An 18,878-nucleotide genomic window follows, 5' to 3' on the forward strand; every position below is an offset into this window, starting at 1 on the left:
AAAGTCTAAGTATTTTATAACACAAAGTACCAAATCATTTGAAGTTTAATTGGAACACAATACTGTCAAAAACATGACCCTTAACAAAAGTTACCCATGAGTACATTTTTGAAAATGATAGACTCAATTACATCATCATAATTTTCTTTTTGGATTCATTCAGTATTCATTTATTCAAAAACGCGTACATTTCAAATGGAAAGCCACTTTGGAAAACCACCATTTACGTTTTACAAATTGAACCAATAATTATTATTATTATTATTTTCCAAACCCACCTGTTGTGTATTTTCTACCCAAAAGAAAAACACACACAAAAATAAATAAATCTGTGTGTGTTGCTGCCTCCAAAATTTTTCCATCTAAATTCGAAATTCTATTTATAAACTCGTCATTCAATTGGGTCATGGAAATCACAAAAACACGCTCCCCCAGAAAATCATATACACACGTACAATAAACAAAAACAATTATTTTTGTATACATTTCATCACCAGCCTACAAAATTTTTCTCCCCTTCTTGTGTGTCTTCCATACACACTATTCACATAAATAAATCTTCCGACTATATTTTCAAACTTACCAACTGTTTTGATTATTTGAAAATCATCCAAATGATACTGTCGAACGCCCTTAGCTGTCTCCACACTGCTACTTTCTGTATTACTCTCACTACTGTCTTCGTCTGTCTCATTGCCATCATCGACATCCTCTTCCTCATCATCATCATCATTAACATCATCATCATCATCATCAACTTCATCTTCAGTTTGTTCTTCATCTTCATTTTCGGCATCTTCCTCTTCGACTTCAGCATCTTCTTCGCTGTAATCGGATTCGAGAGGATCTGAGGATTCACTGGATCCTATGCTACTACCGCCACCACCACCGCCACCCACACCGCCGCCATTGCGTAACGAACTAACGGTGAGTGTAGTTAGTGATGTATCTTTGTTATTGGATTTGCTACTATTACTTGTACTGGTAGTTGAGGACATCATTGGACGCAAACGGGAACAGGTTGTTGTTGACATGATTGGTATAGTAGTTCAGCAGTTTTTTACCGGAAGGATCTACAATTACAACAAAAAAACAGAGAAAATGATGAAGAAGTAGAAAAAAAAATATAACCATTATGAGATATTAATTGAAAATTCTAAATATAGGCTTATCGATGGTGGAGGGGTAAAATAGAATATTGTTTTTTTTTCTCTCTATTAATTTTTCAATTTACTCATAGATGTCACGTAAAATAGAATTTTTGTTTTCTTGCTTTCTTTTTTTTTCACAATAATTGCAGCACTCCTTCGTGTTGTTTAGCTTGCATTTTTAACCTTGCACTAGTAACCTGTATAATAGATTGAAAACGAGGGTGGTAATTTATGATAGGATATACATAGGGAGCCAATAACACGGACAGAAAGAAAAAAAACGTTGAACAATATGCACCACTCAACTCGTAGATAGACATTATGGATATTCAACATGAAATTGACATTTGAAACCATCATTATAAATATGAAACAGTATTGGCAACAAGAATCAAACACTTGTCTCTTGTTTTGTTCTAATAAACTTACATTTTACAAGTTTATAATAAATGTTTGATTGGAATAAACTTGTTTGATAGAGTTTATTCTAATCAAGTAAGAATTATGGTAAAATCTTTGTTTATACATGATTTCTATTTCTCATATTTCTTGCAAGTTTTACCAAACCACTTATTCTTTTCTTACTTGAAATTGCTAAAAATTTGTACTATGTAACCTTAGATCCAATTATACCAATCAAATTCGACCATTATCTAACACTGTCTTTTCAAGGAGCCTTTAGCATTTATTTCGTTTAAGCAATTTCTTTAACAAGTTTTCACAAATTGTAACCGTATTTATTTAAACCAGTTTATACCAGTGAATTTAAAGCTACTTTTCACATCCAGATATAAGATTGCTTTTGTTTTAATTTGTATAACTATGTTTTAACCTGTTCTTGAAAAAGTGATGGCAGACAGACAAATTTAAACCATTAGGTTTAAAACTTTGTTTATAATGATGTCTCCAACTTTGCGTTTTACAAGTTCTTATAAAAGTTAAGACAAAAACTTTTCACTAACAATTCTTCGAAAAATCAGATACACTGAGGGAAAAGCCACCATAAAACAACGTGAAATCAATGAAAACCACATTGATTTAACTATTATTCGGAATGATTTTGCGTTGAAGATGAACATTTTAAAATCAACGTTGAAAAAATGTTAATTTTTGATGGTTTCTAATCTTAAAGTCACATAAATCAAAGTAGTATTCCCTAAAGCATGCCACTGACTTGAAAGTTCATAGGACTAAATAATTAGCCAAGGCGTTTAAATCAGTCATGTAAATACTACTAAATTTGAGTCTCCAAATTTTACAGGACTTATGGCTCAAATGATGCGTTTACAAACTCATATATATATTCCCTTAGGAGAGAAGCCTTTGAAAATCATGGGCTTAGCTTGATTCAAATTGCTTCAGGTGGCATTGATTAACAGACTTTTTTCTCAAAGAATATAAGAATGCTGTAAAAAATTATTCTGGTTCTTACAGAACAATCAGTTGTGTACAAGGATGAAGCAAGATGTATATATGTACAAACCAGTGATTTTTAACAAACGAAATAATACTGGATCCTGCCATTACGAATTTTTCGAAAAGACTTTCGCCATTATCTATAGTTCAATTCAAACGTCACATAGAGGAAAGTTGCCACATGAGCTGAAAGTCCAATGTGGTCACGGAAGGCTGCCTTCTATTACCAATACTTTTTAAGATTTGATGGGGCGCAGATAAAGAAGAATTCAGTGGACTCTAAACAGCTTAAATAGGATAATAGAAATATGGTTGCTCTTTCATGAAATTGTGTTCCTCCATCAAATGGCAAAAAACAAGATAAGAGAGAGACTTATAATAGTGGGACTGAAAAACAATTTTACTTCTCAAACCCCAATGTATACCTGCCTCACTAAAATGCACTTGTAGAATCAAAAAAAAAAATAAAACAAATCATCGTCATATCAGTTTACACCAGATAAGCTAATATGTACATTCCCCCTTAATCAAATAAAACCGATTAAAATAAGCTTCTGGTTCAGAGCTTACTTTATCTTAGCTTTTATTATCTTTATCTTTAGCTTTTATTTTTTTACTTTTTATTACACATCTGTGTAATAAAAAGAAAAACTATTTTAAAAAATATTTCCTTCGTGCCTACGCTTTATACCGAGTTGAACATAATAAAATGGCATATTTCTTCAATATATTGCCGAAATTTGAGAGTGCTCAATTTTAATAAAGACTTTTTTGCATTTTTTGCCTCATTATCCAGATTTTAGGGTCTTATTGAAAAATCAAAATATGTCTTTTACCTACTAAATTCAACAAGTCCTACTTGGTCTAGAGAGAATAAATTATTTTTTAAAGTAGATTTTTGTCACACAATGATATTTTCGAAAAATATGCGAAGTGACCAATTAAAATATTATAAAAAAATATATGTATGTAGGTAATTTTCTTGCACAGCATACTTTAGCCCATTATACCTATGCACAATAATCTCTCAATCCTGATAACACTTTATTTTTCATTTCAAATTGTGTTGAGGTAAAAATGAACGTTTTTAAATCTGTTTTGTATACATATATGCAAACAACATACATTATTATAGCTCGTGGCCTCCTCGTGTATATGCTCATGAGATAGAGCACCTTATTTCTAACAAGTATTATTATTTCACAATAAACAAATCACTCAGGGGAAAATAAAATCCCTTTTCATGTCATACAACTTGAACATTAAATTGGACAGGATATATTTTTTTATCACACAATTGTTTGTATAATTTGATGTATGATATGTTATGTGTTGTGACATATGACATGTATACCAAGCAAAAGTGCATGTGTGCAGTATTGTAAATAGAGAGCTTTACTTTTGATAGATTTCTTCTACTTAGAATTTCTGTAGATATTGTTTTGCAAACACTTTTGTATTGTTGCTGACCGATATGATTAACGAGAGACATACACAATAAACCAAGGAAATAGAAAAACGTGTGTTTATTTTTATGAGGATTTTTGAAAAAGAAAATAATTTCTTTTTCTTAAGATGACATATAAAAATTGTTTTTTATTCATTTTCATTTTCAATTTATTTAGCGATTGAATGATTTTTTTTGTTGAGGCTTCTCTCTCCGATGACGTCTGAACTTGACACAAAGACCAAAATTAAATGTTTTTTTTTATTTTTAGAATTAATTTCCGAACTAAATGTATTCTTAGTTTGTAGCTAAACAAGTACACATAAATAGGCAAAGTCTTATTATTATGTCTTAGGATGTTGCAATTTTTATTTGCTTGAATAATGATGGAAATGTGTGCGAGCTCCTATTAAAGCAATTAATGTCGAAAAAGTGGTCATTAAAAGCACTTTTTATGAACGTGCAATTTCGAACAAAAAAAAAATAGGCTTATTTTTGGAATTCTATTTTTAAAATTAAAGTCTGATAGTTCGAGAAGATGTACAGTTTTTTATTCATGAAATCATCAGGAAAGACAATAAAATAAAAAAAAGTCTTATATAATTGGAATTGAAAAAAAGGAAACAAAATTAGGTGGTATTTATGTAAATTAATGGGAAACAATTAAGAAATAAGGAAACGAGGTCATTAAGATATCGTTTAGTCACCTCTTTATTACTGACTGTTAATTAATTAAAATTAAGGTCATTACAAAGCTGATCCACATAATTTGTTTAATGCTTTAAAATACTCTTTCGAAAACTAAAAAAAAAAATAAACTGAAATGCTGTGTCGTACGTTCATAATTACGCTACGTTTAATGTTTAAGAAAATTGATATAAGGCAGTAAACTACCTTTTAAACAATTAAGATAAATTTAAATATGCTTTTAAGCTTCTAACAAGTCTCCCCGGTTGATATGTTCAAACTGAAACTTAAATTGAAAACAGATAAAACTTGACTTATGGCTTCATTTTGTTTTAAGAAAAATAAAATTGCTTAAAAATCGCGAAGTAACCAAAATTTTCTATTTTTGTAATTGCTCAAGCACAAGAATTTGTTTCGAGTCAAAAAAACCTTCGAGGTTTTATTAAAAATCAAAATTAAGACAGTGGAGAAACTCATTTAAAGTTTTAAAAATTTTGGCTGTGAATTTTAGTTTTATTCGCATTTGATTTTTTTTCATGATACCTATATTTTAATTTTTGCACTCGATAATTTGCCTGATTTAATTAAAGAGTTGTACTCCATCTTGAAAGTTTGTTATTTCTTCGTTCAATCTTGTTCAATGTTCATTTTTTTTTTTTCAAAATGTTGGGGAATCGATTTTTAAAGTTCAGATTGAAAATTTTCGTTTTGATAATTTTGTTTTTTAAAACATGAAACAGAACTTTTGTTTCTTTTATTTTGATTAAGTTATAAATTAAAATCAAAAGGGAAGTCGTTTTGGATTGAGGAAATTGGACAAGATAGAAATTATGAAATATAATTCCCATTGTTCAAGAATTTATTGAACAAAAATTACATTATAAACCGTTCTTAAAGCGTCCTTTTGAACAAAAGATTTCTCTTCAACTTGAAAACTAAAAGAGATAGAATGATATGGTTTTCTCCAAACTAAAGAGCATTCCAAATTTATGAAGACTGCATTCCTAACTCAATTTTGCAAAAAATGGCCTGTAGAACAAGATATAGCATCCAACCAACGATTTGGAATTGTAAATTAATTAACCATTTCCCCAAGAATTACTAAGCCTTTGAATTTTTTCACTAGCAGTTTTTGTTGTTCAGAGATATTTTTTGTAAGATTTTATGCTTTCTTGATTATTTTTTCAAGATTTTGATTGATTTTGATTTACAATGGGTATTTAAATACATATAACTAGAAAAAAAATCGAAGAGTTTATTTTTTAGCCGTTTTTTTGGGACGGTTGTAAGCCTTAGAATCTGAATATGTTTTTGGTATGTCCAATTTTTATTTTATTCTATAAGAATTTAAATGTAGACAATAAATTTTTTTAAATATTTAAGTATTTATAATACATGAGGTAAATTTTGTTCCTGGCAATTTATTAGCTTTAAAAATTTTTTTTTAAATTCAACAAACTTCAACAAACAAGTTTTTTTATTCTCAAGAAAAAAAAAATCGATATTGGAATTGCATTCCTTTTGCTGTTTTGTTTGAGTTTGTTTCCGTCCAATTGATATAAAAAAAGATATACAAAACCATTACAACAAGAAGGTAAATTTCAGTTGTAAGGAATCTATGGTATAAAGTTTATTGAAAGGTCAATGGATGATTGTGTTGACTTAATCCAATTCTAGAAGTAAACACACACAAAATCGACATTATAACCTCCGGTGGTATGGTACGTTTTTTCTATATTTTTTTTTGTGTTATATGTTCTTCATTTGAAACTTATCTAGAGTTTATTGGGTATTTATTTGGTGCAAAACAATGACCAAGAATTGAAATACATGAATTGGATTCTATGTTAAATCATGTTAGTTAAAATGAATTCTTCAAAAAGGCCATAGGGTAAATAGATAGTGTTACATGTGAATAATTAAAATTGACATAGAGTACCTAAAGATAAAATGTTTTTATCATATTAGAATTGGGGCTATGTTACAAAGAAGACCTATTTAAGAAGAAATCCAATATAAATGAAGTCCCAAAGCTAAAAAAAAAACACATTTCTTAAATTTATTTTTAGATTTTTTCAATGGAATTAATGATTGGCTTAAACCGCAGTAATTTAATAGCACATATCAAAGGTCTCGTTATTAGCAATTTCATAAAAAAAATATACTCAACTAAAGCAATTACTTTTAAACTTTTGTGAAAAAATCATACAAAAAAACCAGGAACCTTTAATGAACAATTAAAAAAAAAAAACACACAATTAATCCTCAATTATGCCAACCACTTAGCCACTTAAACATGATCCACCTCATGATTTGCTTTTTATTTCAAATATAATCAATACAAAAAAAAAATTACGTATACACCACAGTGAACAATTTTTTGTTCGTTTACAATTTAGCTCTATTTTATACATTTTGACCAATATGAATACATTATCTCTCCACACACACATACAACATAGGATCATAATTACTCAGAATAAATCCACATTTAATGAAAATTTATGAAAATTTTAATACGCAAAATAATTTTGCTGCCCATAGTCATTAAGGCAGCTTATAAATTAGCAATTATTTTGTATACATATATTAAATTAATAAAGAGGAAAAGTATCAACTCAGATGTGAGCACATAAATACATTAATGATGCTCAAATTATTATTCGATTAGAACAAAAGAGGTTCATGATGTGGTTGTGGTCTCTTCGTTATGCACTTTCATAGAAGTGACACATTATTGATGTCATTGTACGAGAGTATAAGACAAAACCATGATGGTCCTTTGGAAAGTTCAAAAGAATATATGAAAAAAAAAGTCCATATCTGTCTTAATTAAGTTCGTTTACGCATCACAGACATTGTAGATGTACCTACACCTGTCCCATACTGGCATTTTTCTTTTTTATTGTAGATAACCTTCTTTCTTTGCACACAATTTTCCAGAAGGTATACATACGCATGAGTTTTCTTAAAAGGTTGACTAATGATGTTATGAACTTTTGCAATCCTCCTCTAGGGTACAGACATCATATATATCTAACTCCTGTTACACGAACATATACTTGTATAAATTTCTAAAATTCTTTACAAACACACATTGTTCCGGAAAATGAGTGTGTGCGCCTTTATCAATGTCGCAGATGCTGACAGAAAAAAAAAAGTTAAAATATTGATGAGCTTAGGAGAACAATATAACTTTTTGCCTATGTGTTATATGTATGTCAAAAAGTCAGATAAATGGATGGAATTCTCTTTAGGTAGATAGAATAACATTAATCCTTTAGCAAGCTAAATAAATATTTATTTATTATGCCAGAGTTGATGGGTAATGTTTGAACTTTGGTCAGAATGATTATTTGTTTCCTTTCCTTTCGGGTTAACCCATGAGAAAACTTATTGTCCTTTGTATATTACTTATGGTTGCTTAACCGCTTTTATGTCCAGTAAAATTTTCTTTACAGGGTTGGTATTGTGGTTCCATGGTTTGTAGTTTAAAAATTCTTGTTAAAAAATATTTGTCTTTGTGGTCAGGTGAAAAATATTTTCAAAGTCTTTTTAAGTCTGCTAAAAAGTTTAATAAACATAAAATTTCTTCATTTTTCCAGACAACTTAGGGTGATTTTGTTCACTAGAAGTTGAACATAACTTGGGGATTTTTATCTTCAACTTCTGAATTTTGTTTTGTTCACGCAAAGTTGACGTTTTTAACTTTCGATTTCAAACTCGAGAGTTGATAAACTTTCGGTTTTCTCAACTTCCGGAAAAAGTAGAAGTTTGCCAACCAAACTTGAGATTTTGCTTCAAAATTATTTTTTTTTTTTTAATTTTCCTGTCATAATTTAATTCTGCTGTTATTGTGAAAGCAAAGTTAATGTTCCAAAGTAACAAAGTTTCGAAAAATAGGCCTATTCTTTTAAGAGAAATCGATACAAATGTTGCGCCGCTAATTTTAAGAGCAAATTCATAAACATTCTTTTTTAAACAAAACAAAAACCAAAACAATTTTTAAAAAATTGAGAGAATTGCATTATATATTTTCTTATGTATTTCAATAAAAAAAACTTTAAATAAAAACATTCTATTCACGAAAATATACAAATATACAATATTTTCTGGTGGTATCGATCGATGCAATAAGGAATTTTTCAGGTTTTCTTTAATGATTTTTTGATAAAAATTTCTGTTTAAGATTACTGTCGACGAGGCGGACGCTAAAATGTTTTCACTTCCATCCAATTACATTTACTTCAGTTCAGTTATTACGCATTTTATATTTTTTTTTTTTTTAATTAACCATGAATTCGAATGCTGAAATTAATTTGATTTGGATTTTAGACTTTTGAAAAATTCGTCATTTTGAACACTAGCAATGCAAAATAATACACAAACTTTAATAAAATTCTAACCGATGACGTAAAACATTCAAAATATGATTATAAACTGTCAATATTTTTGTTTGTTGTCACAAATATCCCAGGGATATTTTAAAAACTAAAAGTTAGCCAACTTTTGTTTTTTAAACTCAAGAGTTAAGAAAAAAATAGTGAACAAAATAGATTCTCAACTTTTGTTTTAACTGTCGAGTTTGAGTCAACTCTCAAGTTTGTTAACTTGAGAGTTTGCTTCAAATTGAACAATAGTGAACAAAATCGCCCTTAGACTTATAAAACCTTTGAATTCTTTTAAACTTTCAAGGATTTTCTTGTGTCTTGGTCTGTGTCTATAAGTATACATTTATATCCTGATGAGTGATGATTTATCTTCAACTTGACATATTTGTAGATTTGTTCGGAAAAAATAGTCTTTTCATGAAAAGGCCAATAACCTTTTACATTATGGTCGAATCGTTTTGATTTTTCATTTATTAGATCGGGGAGTAAAAAACACCTCAAAATCGTGTATCATAAGACCAAGTATGTTTCAATACTGTTACTGTAAAGTGTATCCAAAATTATTAACTTATAAAATTTTTTGGAATTTCTTAGCTTAAAAGTCTGTATCAAAAACATGCAACACAGTATGGCACTTAATTCTTCACAATCTGTATTCGAAATAAGAAAGTAGCTGCATTTCTAATTTTGTTTTTTTTTTTTCGGTATTAACGATTGTTTCCGAGCTTATTACCGAATATTTAATATGACCCTGATTACATTTTTAAAACAAAAGTATTTTGTTTTTGCGTTGCCAAAAAAGTTAATTAACTTTGTCGGTTTGTTTTTTGTTGGTCAAAAAAGGGAATAGATTTTTTTGTTTTGTTTTATTTTATTGCAAATAAATCAACTTCTATGGAACGAGAGATAAGGTTCATTAATCTTGGTTGACTTGCTTAAGGTATGGCTTTAAATATTTTGAGCAATTGAAATGGGTAAATAAACTGCCAGACGCATAATGAGTTTGGTATAATCTGCGATGAGAAGCACAAGATACCCTAATAGTGTTTGCTTGGATTTTATTGATATTTTGTAAGCCTTTAGGGACTTTAGGAGGTTATATTTATAGTTTGCATATACTATTATATACATAATTATTATGTATATAGATAAATGTCTATACTGGATTGTAAAGCAGTGTTAAAAGAGCTAAAAAGTAAAAAAAAAAAAAAAAAAATGGAATAATTGAAGAAAATAAATCAAATATTTGTCCAAGGAAATAATCAAAAATGAAACGAATACTCTTGTTTAGATCAATTTAGTTGGATTAAATATTTTTAAAATTATATCATAGTTCTTTACACCAACTAGTTATAAATATTTTGAAAAATGTAATCAAATTAATTATTAATTATTCTGTAGAATGTGATAATTGCTTTTTTTTTTTGCTTAGCAACAATAATAAACAAAAATTATAAAATTAGATTATAATTTATTTTTAGATGAAAATATCATTATTTCCCATATTTATCATATTCTTGTCATAAATTGTTTCGAAGCAAATGTTGAATTCCTTAAGACAGAAATATAAATAATAAATTAATCCTTCGTCATTTTGCAAAATTATATGAAAATAAAATAATTTAGTGTTTAAAAATAAAACGCATGAGACAAGAATGTTGTTTACAAAATCATTAACATGAATGTTTTATATATTTTTTATTTATTTATTTGAAAACTAATTAAATATTTGAATATCTTTATATAAACAAATTTGAATTTTTATGTTTTTTTTTTTTGACTAGGAAACCGCTGTTGGTTTAATATTTTAAGTTGATTTGATTTAATATCTTAATTTTATTTTTATCCGTAGAAATAAGTCACATTCCCTTTAGACAGATCATTTTAGAGTCAAATATTTACCTAAATATTGCTAGCAAACAAGTTACTTCAACGGAATCTAAATGTGGAATTTAAAAGAAAAAGTGCGAATAAAAATTCTTTGGAATTTTTGCCCAATAGTGCATTGAAAAAATAGTAAATACTAACAAAAGAAAATTAATAAGTATAAACTAGGTTTCATATGTACAAAATGTGTATGAAAAAGTTCATACTTTACAATTTTTCAAGTAAAAGCATTTACTATTTTTTATGCATATCACCCAGTGTGTGGATACGAATATCTTCTAAACCGTCAATTTGATGTTAAGGACTTTTTTGTAGAACGTTTAAGCCCCTACAAAAATACATTTGATAAAAATGACACTTTTCATTGAACATTAAAATTTTAAAAACTAAAAAACTGATTTTATATTTTTTTTTAACTTTGACCTCGAATATCTTTCAAATGGTTAGATTAATTAAAAAAATTTATAAGACCTTTTTTGTGGAACAATCTGTTTCCTATGTCTTGCCCGTTTGATTATTATAATTTTTCAATTAGTTACAAAAATAAGAAAAAAAAACGAATTTTTAAAGATTTTCTCAATTTTTGGACCTCAAACCTATTTTAAAGGGTTAGATAAACGAAAAAAGTGTACAAAGCCTTTTTTGTAGAGCGTTCAATTTCCTACAAGAATGTGTGAAAAAATTTGCTAAAAAGTCGATTTAAAAAAAAACCAGGGGGGTCATTCCGTAATTTTGAAAACGATAATCGAATCGATGATAATCGTTTTACAGTTTGAGAATCTTTAAAGCTATTTTAAGTCAATTCTGATTCAATATTTCCTAAATAGTTTATATAAATAAAAGTTTTCGTATCCTTAGACGTCGTATTAGTCTAGGTGATTTAGTAGTTGCCTCTTACTCGGGTGTCCGAGGTTCGATTTCCGAAATTGAAATTGTTTTTTTATTTATTTCCTCAATAATCGTCAATAAATAAACGATAGCTAAATAGGTCTCGTTTTTGGAGAATTTATTCGTTTTTGGATGCAATATTCGATTTTTTTAAAGTGTTTATTAATTTTTTCCAATCATCGATTAATTTGCAAACTCCACTAACCAAAAAAAATATTAATGATTAATTTCTACGAATAACCATAGTGTTAGAGTAAATTATTTTAATATGTGTAACAAAACACTTTATGCATTTTCCAAAATTATATTCAATGAATGTAAGTTTTGACTTTTGGGTCATTAAAAAATTCATATTGATCCAAATTTTTTCGACGTTTAAACGCATTCATTTTGGAAAATAAAAATTTTCAAAAATTATATACATATGTAGGTACGATACGGAAGGCAACTTAGAGACAAATCAAATCCTTTGTCTCTTCCAACGCATATGTAAGTGTACATGACCATTTTGATAATAATTCTCACAGATTTTTTCAAAACTTTCGGCTATCCAAAGAAGCGTTCGTTTTAGTATTAGAAACTATTAATTTAAACAACGGCCGCCGTTCAACATACATTCCGGCTATATCTTGTATTAAAAAACGAATAGTTTTTCGATACACATATTAAAATAATTTACTCTAACATTATGGTTATTTGTAGAAATTAATCATTTATATTTTTTTTGTTTGTGGAGTTTACAAATTAATCGGTGATTGGAATAAATTAACAAACACTTTTAAAAAATCAAATATTGCATCCAAAAACGAATAAATTCTCCAAAAACGAGACCTATTTAGCTATCGTTTATTTATTGACGATTATTGAGAAAATAAAAAAAAAAAAAAAAACAATTTCAATTTCGGGAATCGAACCTCGGTCACCCGAGTAAGAGGCAACTACTAAATCACCTAGACTAATACGACTTCTAAGGATACGAAAACTTTTATTTATATAAACTATTTAGGAAATATTAGATCAGAATTGACTTAAAATAGCTTTAAAGATTCTCAAACTGTAAAACGATTATCATCGATTCGATTATCGTTTTCAAAATTACGGAATGACCCCCCTGAGATTTTTTAGTAAAAATGAAGAATTGTGAAGCGGGTTAAGTTCGAAAGGTCGATCGATTTTGTGGAGTATAAAATCAAAAAAAAAAAGAATTTTGATTTTTTTGACCCACCCTAGTACCTACACACACACTATTTTCAAAAAGTTTAAGTGTTCCAAGATTTAACTTACTGCCATATTATTCACTAGTTTACAAAATACATCTGGATGTAAAATTGTCAAATGTCAAAAATAAATCCAAATCCAAATCAGTTATTTCGATTTTAACTATGAAAATAGTTAAAAAATAGTTAAAAATGACTATTTTTTTCTCTGTGTGATAGTGAATATCATGGATTTGAATTTATTTTTGACATTTCAATTTCTTTACATCCAGATGTATTTTTTAAACAAGTGAATAATATGGCCGTTTGTATTTAAATAATCAATATAAACACCTCTATATTTATATTAAGATGGAAAATTAAAAACATTTTCTCAAATGTAATCTGTCATTATTTAAAAATATTAAAAAATAAGCTGACAGTGCAAAGTACAAGGATTTTGTACCCCAAACGGCTTTCAGAATTTACCAACTTATTATTGTTTTTTTTTTTTTGGCTATTGAAATCTTTATAAACGAAAGATAAATGTCAAATCATATGACTTAAGTTTTGAATGAGTCCAATACAAATTGGATTAGAATAAAATAAAGCAACACATTCTTAAGATAAAAACAAAAGATTGCAATGTTATTGTTTTTTTTTTTATAGAAATTATCGCAAAGGAAATGAGCTATTAAAATAATAAATATTATTATCAGCGTAGGTACTTCAATTATTTTTCATTTAAAGAAACCCACCTACAAGTAAAATCAATTTCATTCAGTTTAACATCGGAATACATAAAATTAAAGTCACTGACCTAAAATTTATTCAATAAATTAAAATTCACAAATCATGCAAACACGCACTCTTCTTAATAACACCTGTATTATAATCTGCGTGTTTTACCCAATTCTTTGGTAAATTTTCACAATTTTCTCAATTGACTTGAAATGTCTGGAATTTTTATTAAAATTAAAAAAAATATGAAACAAAACTCCATAAAAAAAAACTCAAAAATAAGATTAGCCCCTCTCAATCATGGAATTTTTTTTATACCGTACTGTATTTTTCCACATGAAAAGGCAAGCAAAAAAATTCATACCCAATTTATAATAATCAACACGCAATATCAAATAAACTAAAAAGTTTGATATAAATGTTTTATCTTAATAGCAATAAAAATAACAAACTAGCCGCCTATTAAAAAAAAACCGGCACGCGAAGCTATTAGGTCATCTACCACTATACTTTACCACCCTCAATAACAATTTATCAAGGTCAAGAAAAACTAAATCGATTGTTTTTTTAAAACAAACAAAAAAAAGTAGTGTGACAGAAAAAGCAGCCAACAAACATGTCATTAATAAAAGATAAAATAACAAAAAAAGACCCATAAAATTCTTCTCAAGGTTCCACCATCATCATTAAAGATAGCGCACCAACAACCCTCTATTAAACAAATTCTAAGATAATAAAGTCGCAATATCTTTGAAAGTATCTTAATTATAGAGGCTCAAAGTTAAGATAGGCTACATTATTCACCATCAAGAACCAAGAAAACTCAATGAACAAAAAGTTCCTCTTCTGTTTTATTATTTTCTTCTTGTAGCTTTATAACTTTCTTTGCAAAAAAAAAAGGAGAAGAAATTATAATTAGAACAAGAAATAACAGATACAAATTTCGTTTCCCGCTTCATTATCTTTTACGACTTCAAAAAAGCGAGGAGTATCTTTCCTCAACCCACTTAACCTAATTTACAGGACAAAGTCATCATACAAAAAATATATAAACCTACCTTTTTTTCTTTGATTCAAAATTTTTTGTCGTCGTCCAGGGGCACAAAAAAAAGGTATATTTTTTTTGTTGCTCTCTTGACAAATAAATCAACTTTTTTTTGGCAAAAGAAATAAAAATTACTTCCACGCAATATCCCAAACAATATACAAAAAAAAAAACACACTCAATTTCGTTGCAAAGATTTTTATCCAATATTCCTATTAAGCTTGTGGAAATTGAATTTAAGATACTTTTCTCACGTATCCACACACCACAGGAGAGGTATTGAATTTGTTTTCAAATTTAATATTTTTTTTTTTTATTTTACAACTCCACCACCAGGAGGAGACACTATGAACAAAAAAATAAACTGTAACCGTTTTGCAACATCAACGACTTTCCGGTTTTGGAGATCTTCTTTTTATATTCCAAAAAAAGTATCTAAAAAAATTTTTTTTTTTGTATTAAATAACCCCGCACTTGAAAAAAAGTCCTACGCATTCATTCCTCGAGAAACAAACAAAGATACAAAAAGTATATTTTTTATGTTGAGATAAAATTATCCAAAAAGTTCAAAAAATAAAGATTCTGTGTTTCCACGAAGCTATAAAGAGATAGCTTTGTATCTGCACTGCGCGACGTTTCGAATGAAACTGAATTTCAGATGTGGATACGATGAGATTGTTTGCTTCGCATTTCACTTGTTGCATTATTATTTTCTTATTAATCCCCAAAGCTTAGCAACATGTTGCTAATAAAGTTTCAAGATACATTTGTGTTTATATCTTTTTTGTGGGTATACCCTCGCGTATTTTGTTTTGATTATATTTTTTCCGTTCTTTTTTAGACTGTTTTCATATTTGTTAGAGTTTGGGGGGGGGGGGGGGGGGGAGAAAAATATAGGGGACCAGGCCGGGTTGATAAACATCGTGGTTAATGTTGCTGTTGTTTTTGTTGTCGGCTTTTACCGGCTTTTTTGCGAATTGTTGATTACGCCGAGATATCACGTATCTCTGATTGAAGGTGGGATGAAAGATAGCGAGAGAACTCGCAGCAGCGCTGAATTTCAATAGATTTTCATTGACTTTTTGTTGGGTTTTTTTTTGTATGTGATTACGATAATCTATATAGTGAAGCGGCGTGTAATTTGAATAAGGCCTGCAACACCTTAATCGTTTTCGTTTTTTTTTTTTGTTGTTGTTTTGTTGCTGTAAATATGTTGTCGCATAATAATATGAGTTCAATTTTTGCGTTTTCTTTTTTTTGTTTTTGTATTAAAAGATGAGTTTTTATGTAGATATATTTTTTTGTATAAGGAAATTGTTATATGTGCGCAGCAAAAAAAGCGAAAAATTTTGTGTGTTGTATTTATCGATTGATGGTGTAGACAGGTATAGATAGAATGGTAGAACATAATTAACACACTATTGTGTTGATATTGGATGTTGCATACGAGGTGGTCTGGGAATAGAATCTCTTTTTTATTGTCGTTTTTTAATGGATAATTGTCGTTATAAATTCTTGGGTTATGGTCATTTGAATTAAGGCCAACTAGGTACAGAGAATTCCATTAATAAAGAATAGGTTTTTATTGTGACCTTCGTTTTTTGTGATGTTTTAGGTATTGCTTTTTTGTTAATATCGGATTTATATGAGTTGCATAGTGTAATAATTTCTTCTATTTTCATATTATATTTAAATGCAACCTCATCGTTTACATACCTTAATTGATAAAATGATATGCAGCTTTGGCTAGGAAGTATACAATAATAAAAGTGTTAAAGCGTCATGTTTAAAACATCGTTCATTACGATAATGGATTGGTATAGAATTAATTGAATGCGAAATCAAGGATTTTCAGGTGATCCTTTACAAAATCGTTCAAAAAATGCCTTTGCAATGATAAAAATAACAATGAAATTACTAACTAAAAAGGCCCCAAAGATGATATAAATTTTCTGAAAATGCACAAAAATGGAAATTTTAAAAGTGACTCCTTCATGTTAAGGTAAGGATACAATCATAGAAGTACTCGTGCTATGATGATGTTACTACTATGTTGTCAAAAACTGTTTATTTGTCTTATAATTTCTTTGGATGCTGTTCTTCGGAATTAACTATAATCAAGCTTTGATAGCTCTCCTAAGTTTTACGATCTTTTTATGCACTTCTTTGAAAAGTATCACGGCAGCCATATTGACTATCTTGAGAAAAATCTGCTCAAGATACTAAAAGGGATGCTTATGTTCCATCACACCCAGTCCAATCGAAACTCTTTTGGTGAATACATTTATACTTAAAGTAAGTTATTTGATCGGAATATCAATATAGATTTGGTGTTAGGGTAATAACGCCATTCAGGGGTGAAAGGGCCAAAGAAAAATTGTTCATAAAGACCAAAAACCAGTAGACTTTGAAAGTCCATATTTAATCAAATTTTTGCCGCATTCAATTTTCTTGACCATCACATTAAAAGTCGATTTTTCTCTTTTGTTATTTCTCTTAACTTTTGAACACTATTTTATTTTTTTAATTTTAAGAAAGAACCATATCGATCGAAAATTAAATTTTCGACAAAAAGTTTCTTTGTTAAAAATGTCATGTTCGGCTTGTTTTTTCAAGTTTTAAACAAAGCTCGAAAAATAATAAAATGAGTCTTTATAACTTATCCATAGATTAAAAATTTAAATTTAATACTTGGAAGATTCGAAATATTTTGAATTCTTCTTTGATTTATAGATTTTTTTGTCAAAGATTTACGATTTTTTAAAAACTATTTTGATTCATTGGACTTAAACTTCTGAAGTATGTATCCCAAAAAAACTATTCTAGTACATCTGGTACTTCTATAAGAAAAGTAAAACGGCATTTCTTTTTGTTCAGATTTAGTACTAAACTAAGTGTAATCATAAGTTTACCAAAATTATTTTTTTTACTAAACGATTTTTACTATTTTCTATCTTGTTGTTTTGCTGCATTGGAAAGCTTAATTTGACTCAATATTACTGACAAACTGATCTGATACTTGTGAGGTGTATTTTTTTGAAGTGTACAAATTCATGTTAATGTAGCGCAATGACTCAGTTTTTGGTAAAATTTTCAAAAAAGACGTAAAAAACAGTTACATGTAATATCTACAAGGAAAAATAATAATTAAAAAAATTAAACTTTAATTTTTTTATTTTTATTGAGAAAATTTAAATGTTGCAGATTTTCAACATTTCGCTTTCTGTGAGATTTTTAACAAATTACTTCCTATTGAAATCTTTAAAACAATTATTTGTTTTGTTATAGCATAGGCCTACTGCACACTTTTCACATAAAATTTGTGTAAAACAATTTTGTTTGATAATTTTCAACAATCAACGTAATCAGATAAAACACAAACTTTGGCTGATAAGAAATTTTGACAATTCATGTAGCGGGTTCGAACAAAGGTCATGTTTAGGAGAGGGATGTTGCGGATCAGCAACATTGCTCCATTGTAAAAAAAACGATACATACATTTATTATACAGTGAAATATAGTATGTTGCAGATCTGCAACTCAGTGCAATGAGGGGATAAAAAAAAATATTACACATACACCCCAGAGACCGTTAATGTTTGAAGTTTGAATATTGATACCAAATTTGGTACCGTTGTAACAAAAATAAAAATGATTTGGCACTTAGTCAAATCAATATATTTAAGCTCTATTGAAGATTAGATTTTACTTTTCTGAGCGTTACAGCTTACAGATTAATACGTACGTTTGCCGTAGTTCGACGTTCGACCCCTGTTTTGAAGTAATAACATTAAAAAATATTTTTGCGAATAATAAGTACAATTAACGAACACATTTCATTAAATCATTCAATGTACTAAAACATAATTTAATTTTCATCATTTACTTTTTTTTTATTTAGCGAAGAAAGCCTTTATAAATCATTCTTTTTTGATCAGAAAAATTGTTCGTATCTTGTACATTATTCGTTTATAAGTAAACTCTTGGTTGATTTTATCATCCGACAAAACCTGTCCAAACAATATCAAA

General features: G+C 28.3%; 1 protein-coding gene across 1 annotated transcript in view; it reads right to left on the minus strand.

Annotated features, from left to right (window-relative positions):
- LOC129918020 (cAMP-dependent protein kinase catalytic subunit 3) overlaps nt 1-15,485 on the minus strand; it is an 88,450-nt gene extending 72,965 nt beyond the window's left edge. Inside the window, exons 1-2 of the mRNA XM_055998311.1 lie at nt 14,863-15,485; nt 584-1,073 (exon numbers count right to left, since the gene is read on the minus strand). Of these exons, the coding sequence (XP_055854286.1) occupies nt 584-1,034 (451 nt within the window). The 5' untranslated portion in view covers nt 1,035-1,073; nt 14,863-15,485. The remainder of the gene's footprint in view (nt 1-583; nt 1,074-14,862) is intronic.
- Between the last annotated feature and the right edge of the window lie 3,393 nt (nt 15,486-18,878).

This window comes from Episyrphus balteatus, chromosome 4 (assembly GCF_945859705.1).
Source record: "Episyrphus balteatus chromosome 4, idEpiBalt1.1, whole genome shotgun sequence".
NCBI classification, from domain to species: Eukaryota; Metazoa; Arthropoda; class Insecta; order Diptera; family Syrphidae; genus Episyrphus; species Episyrphus balteatus.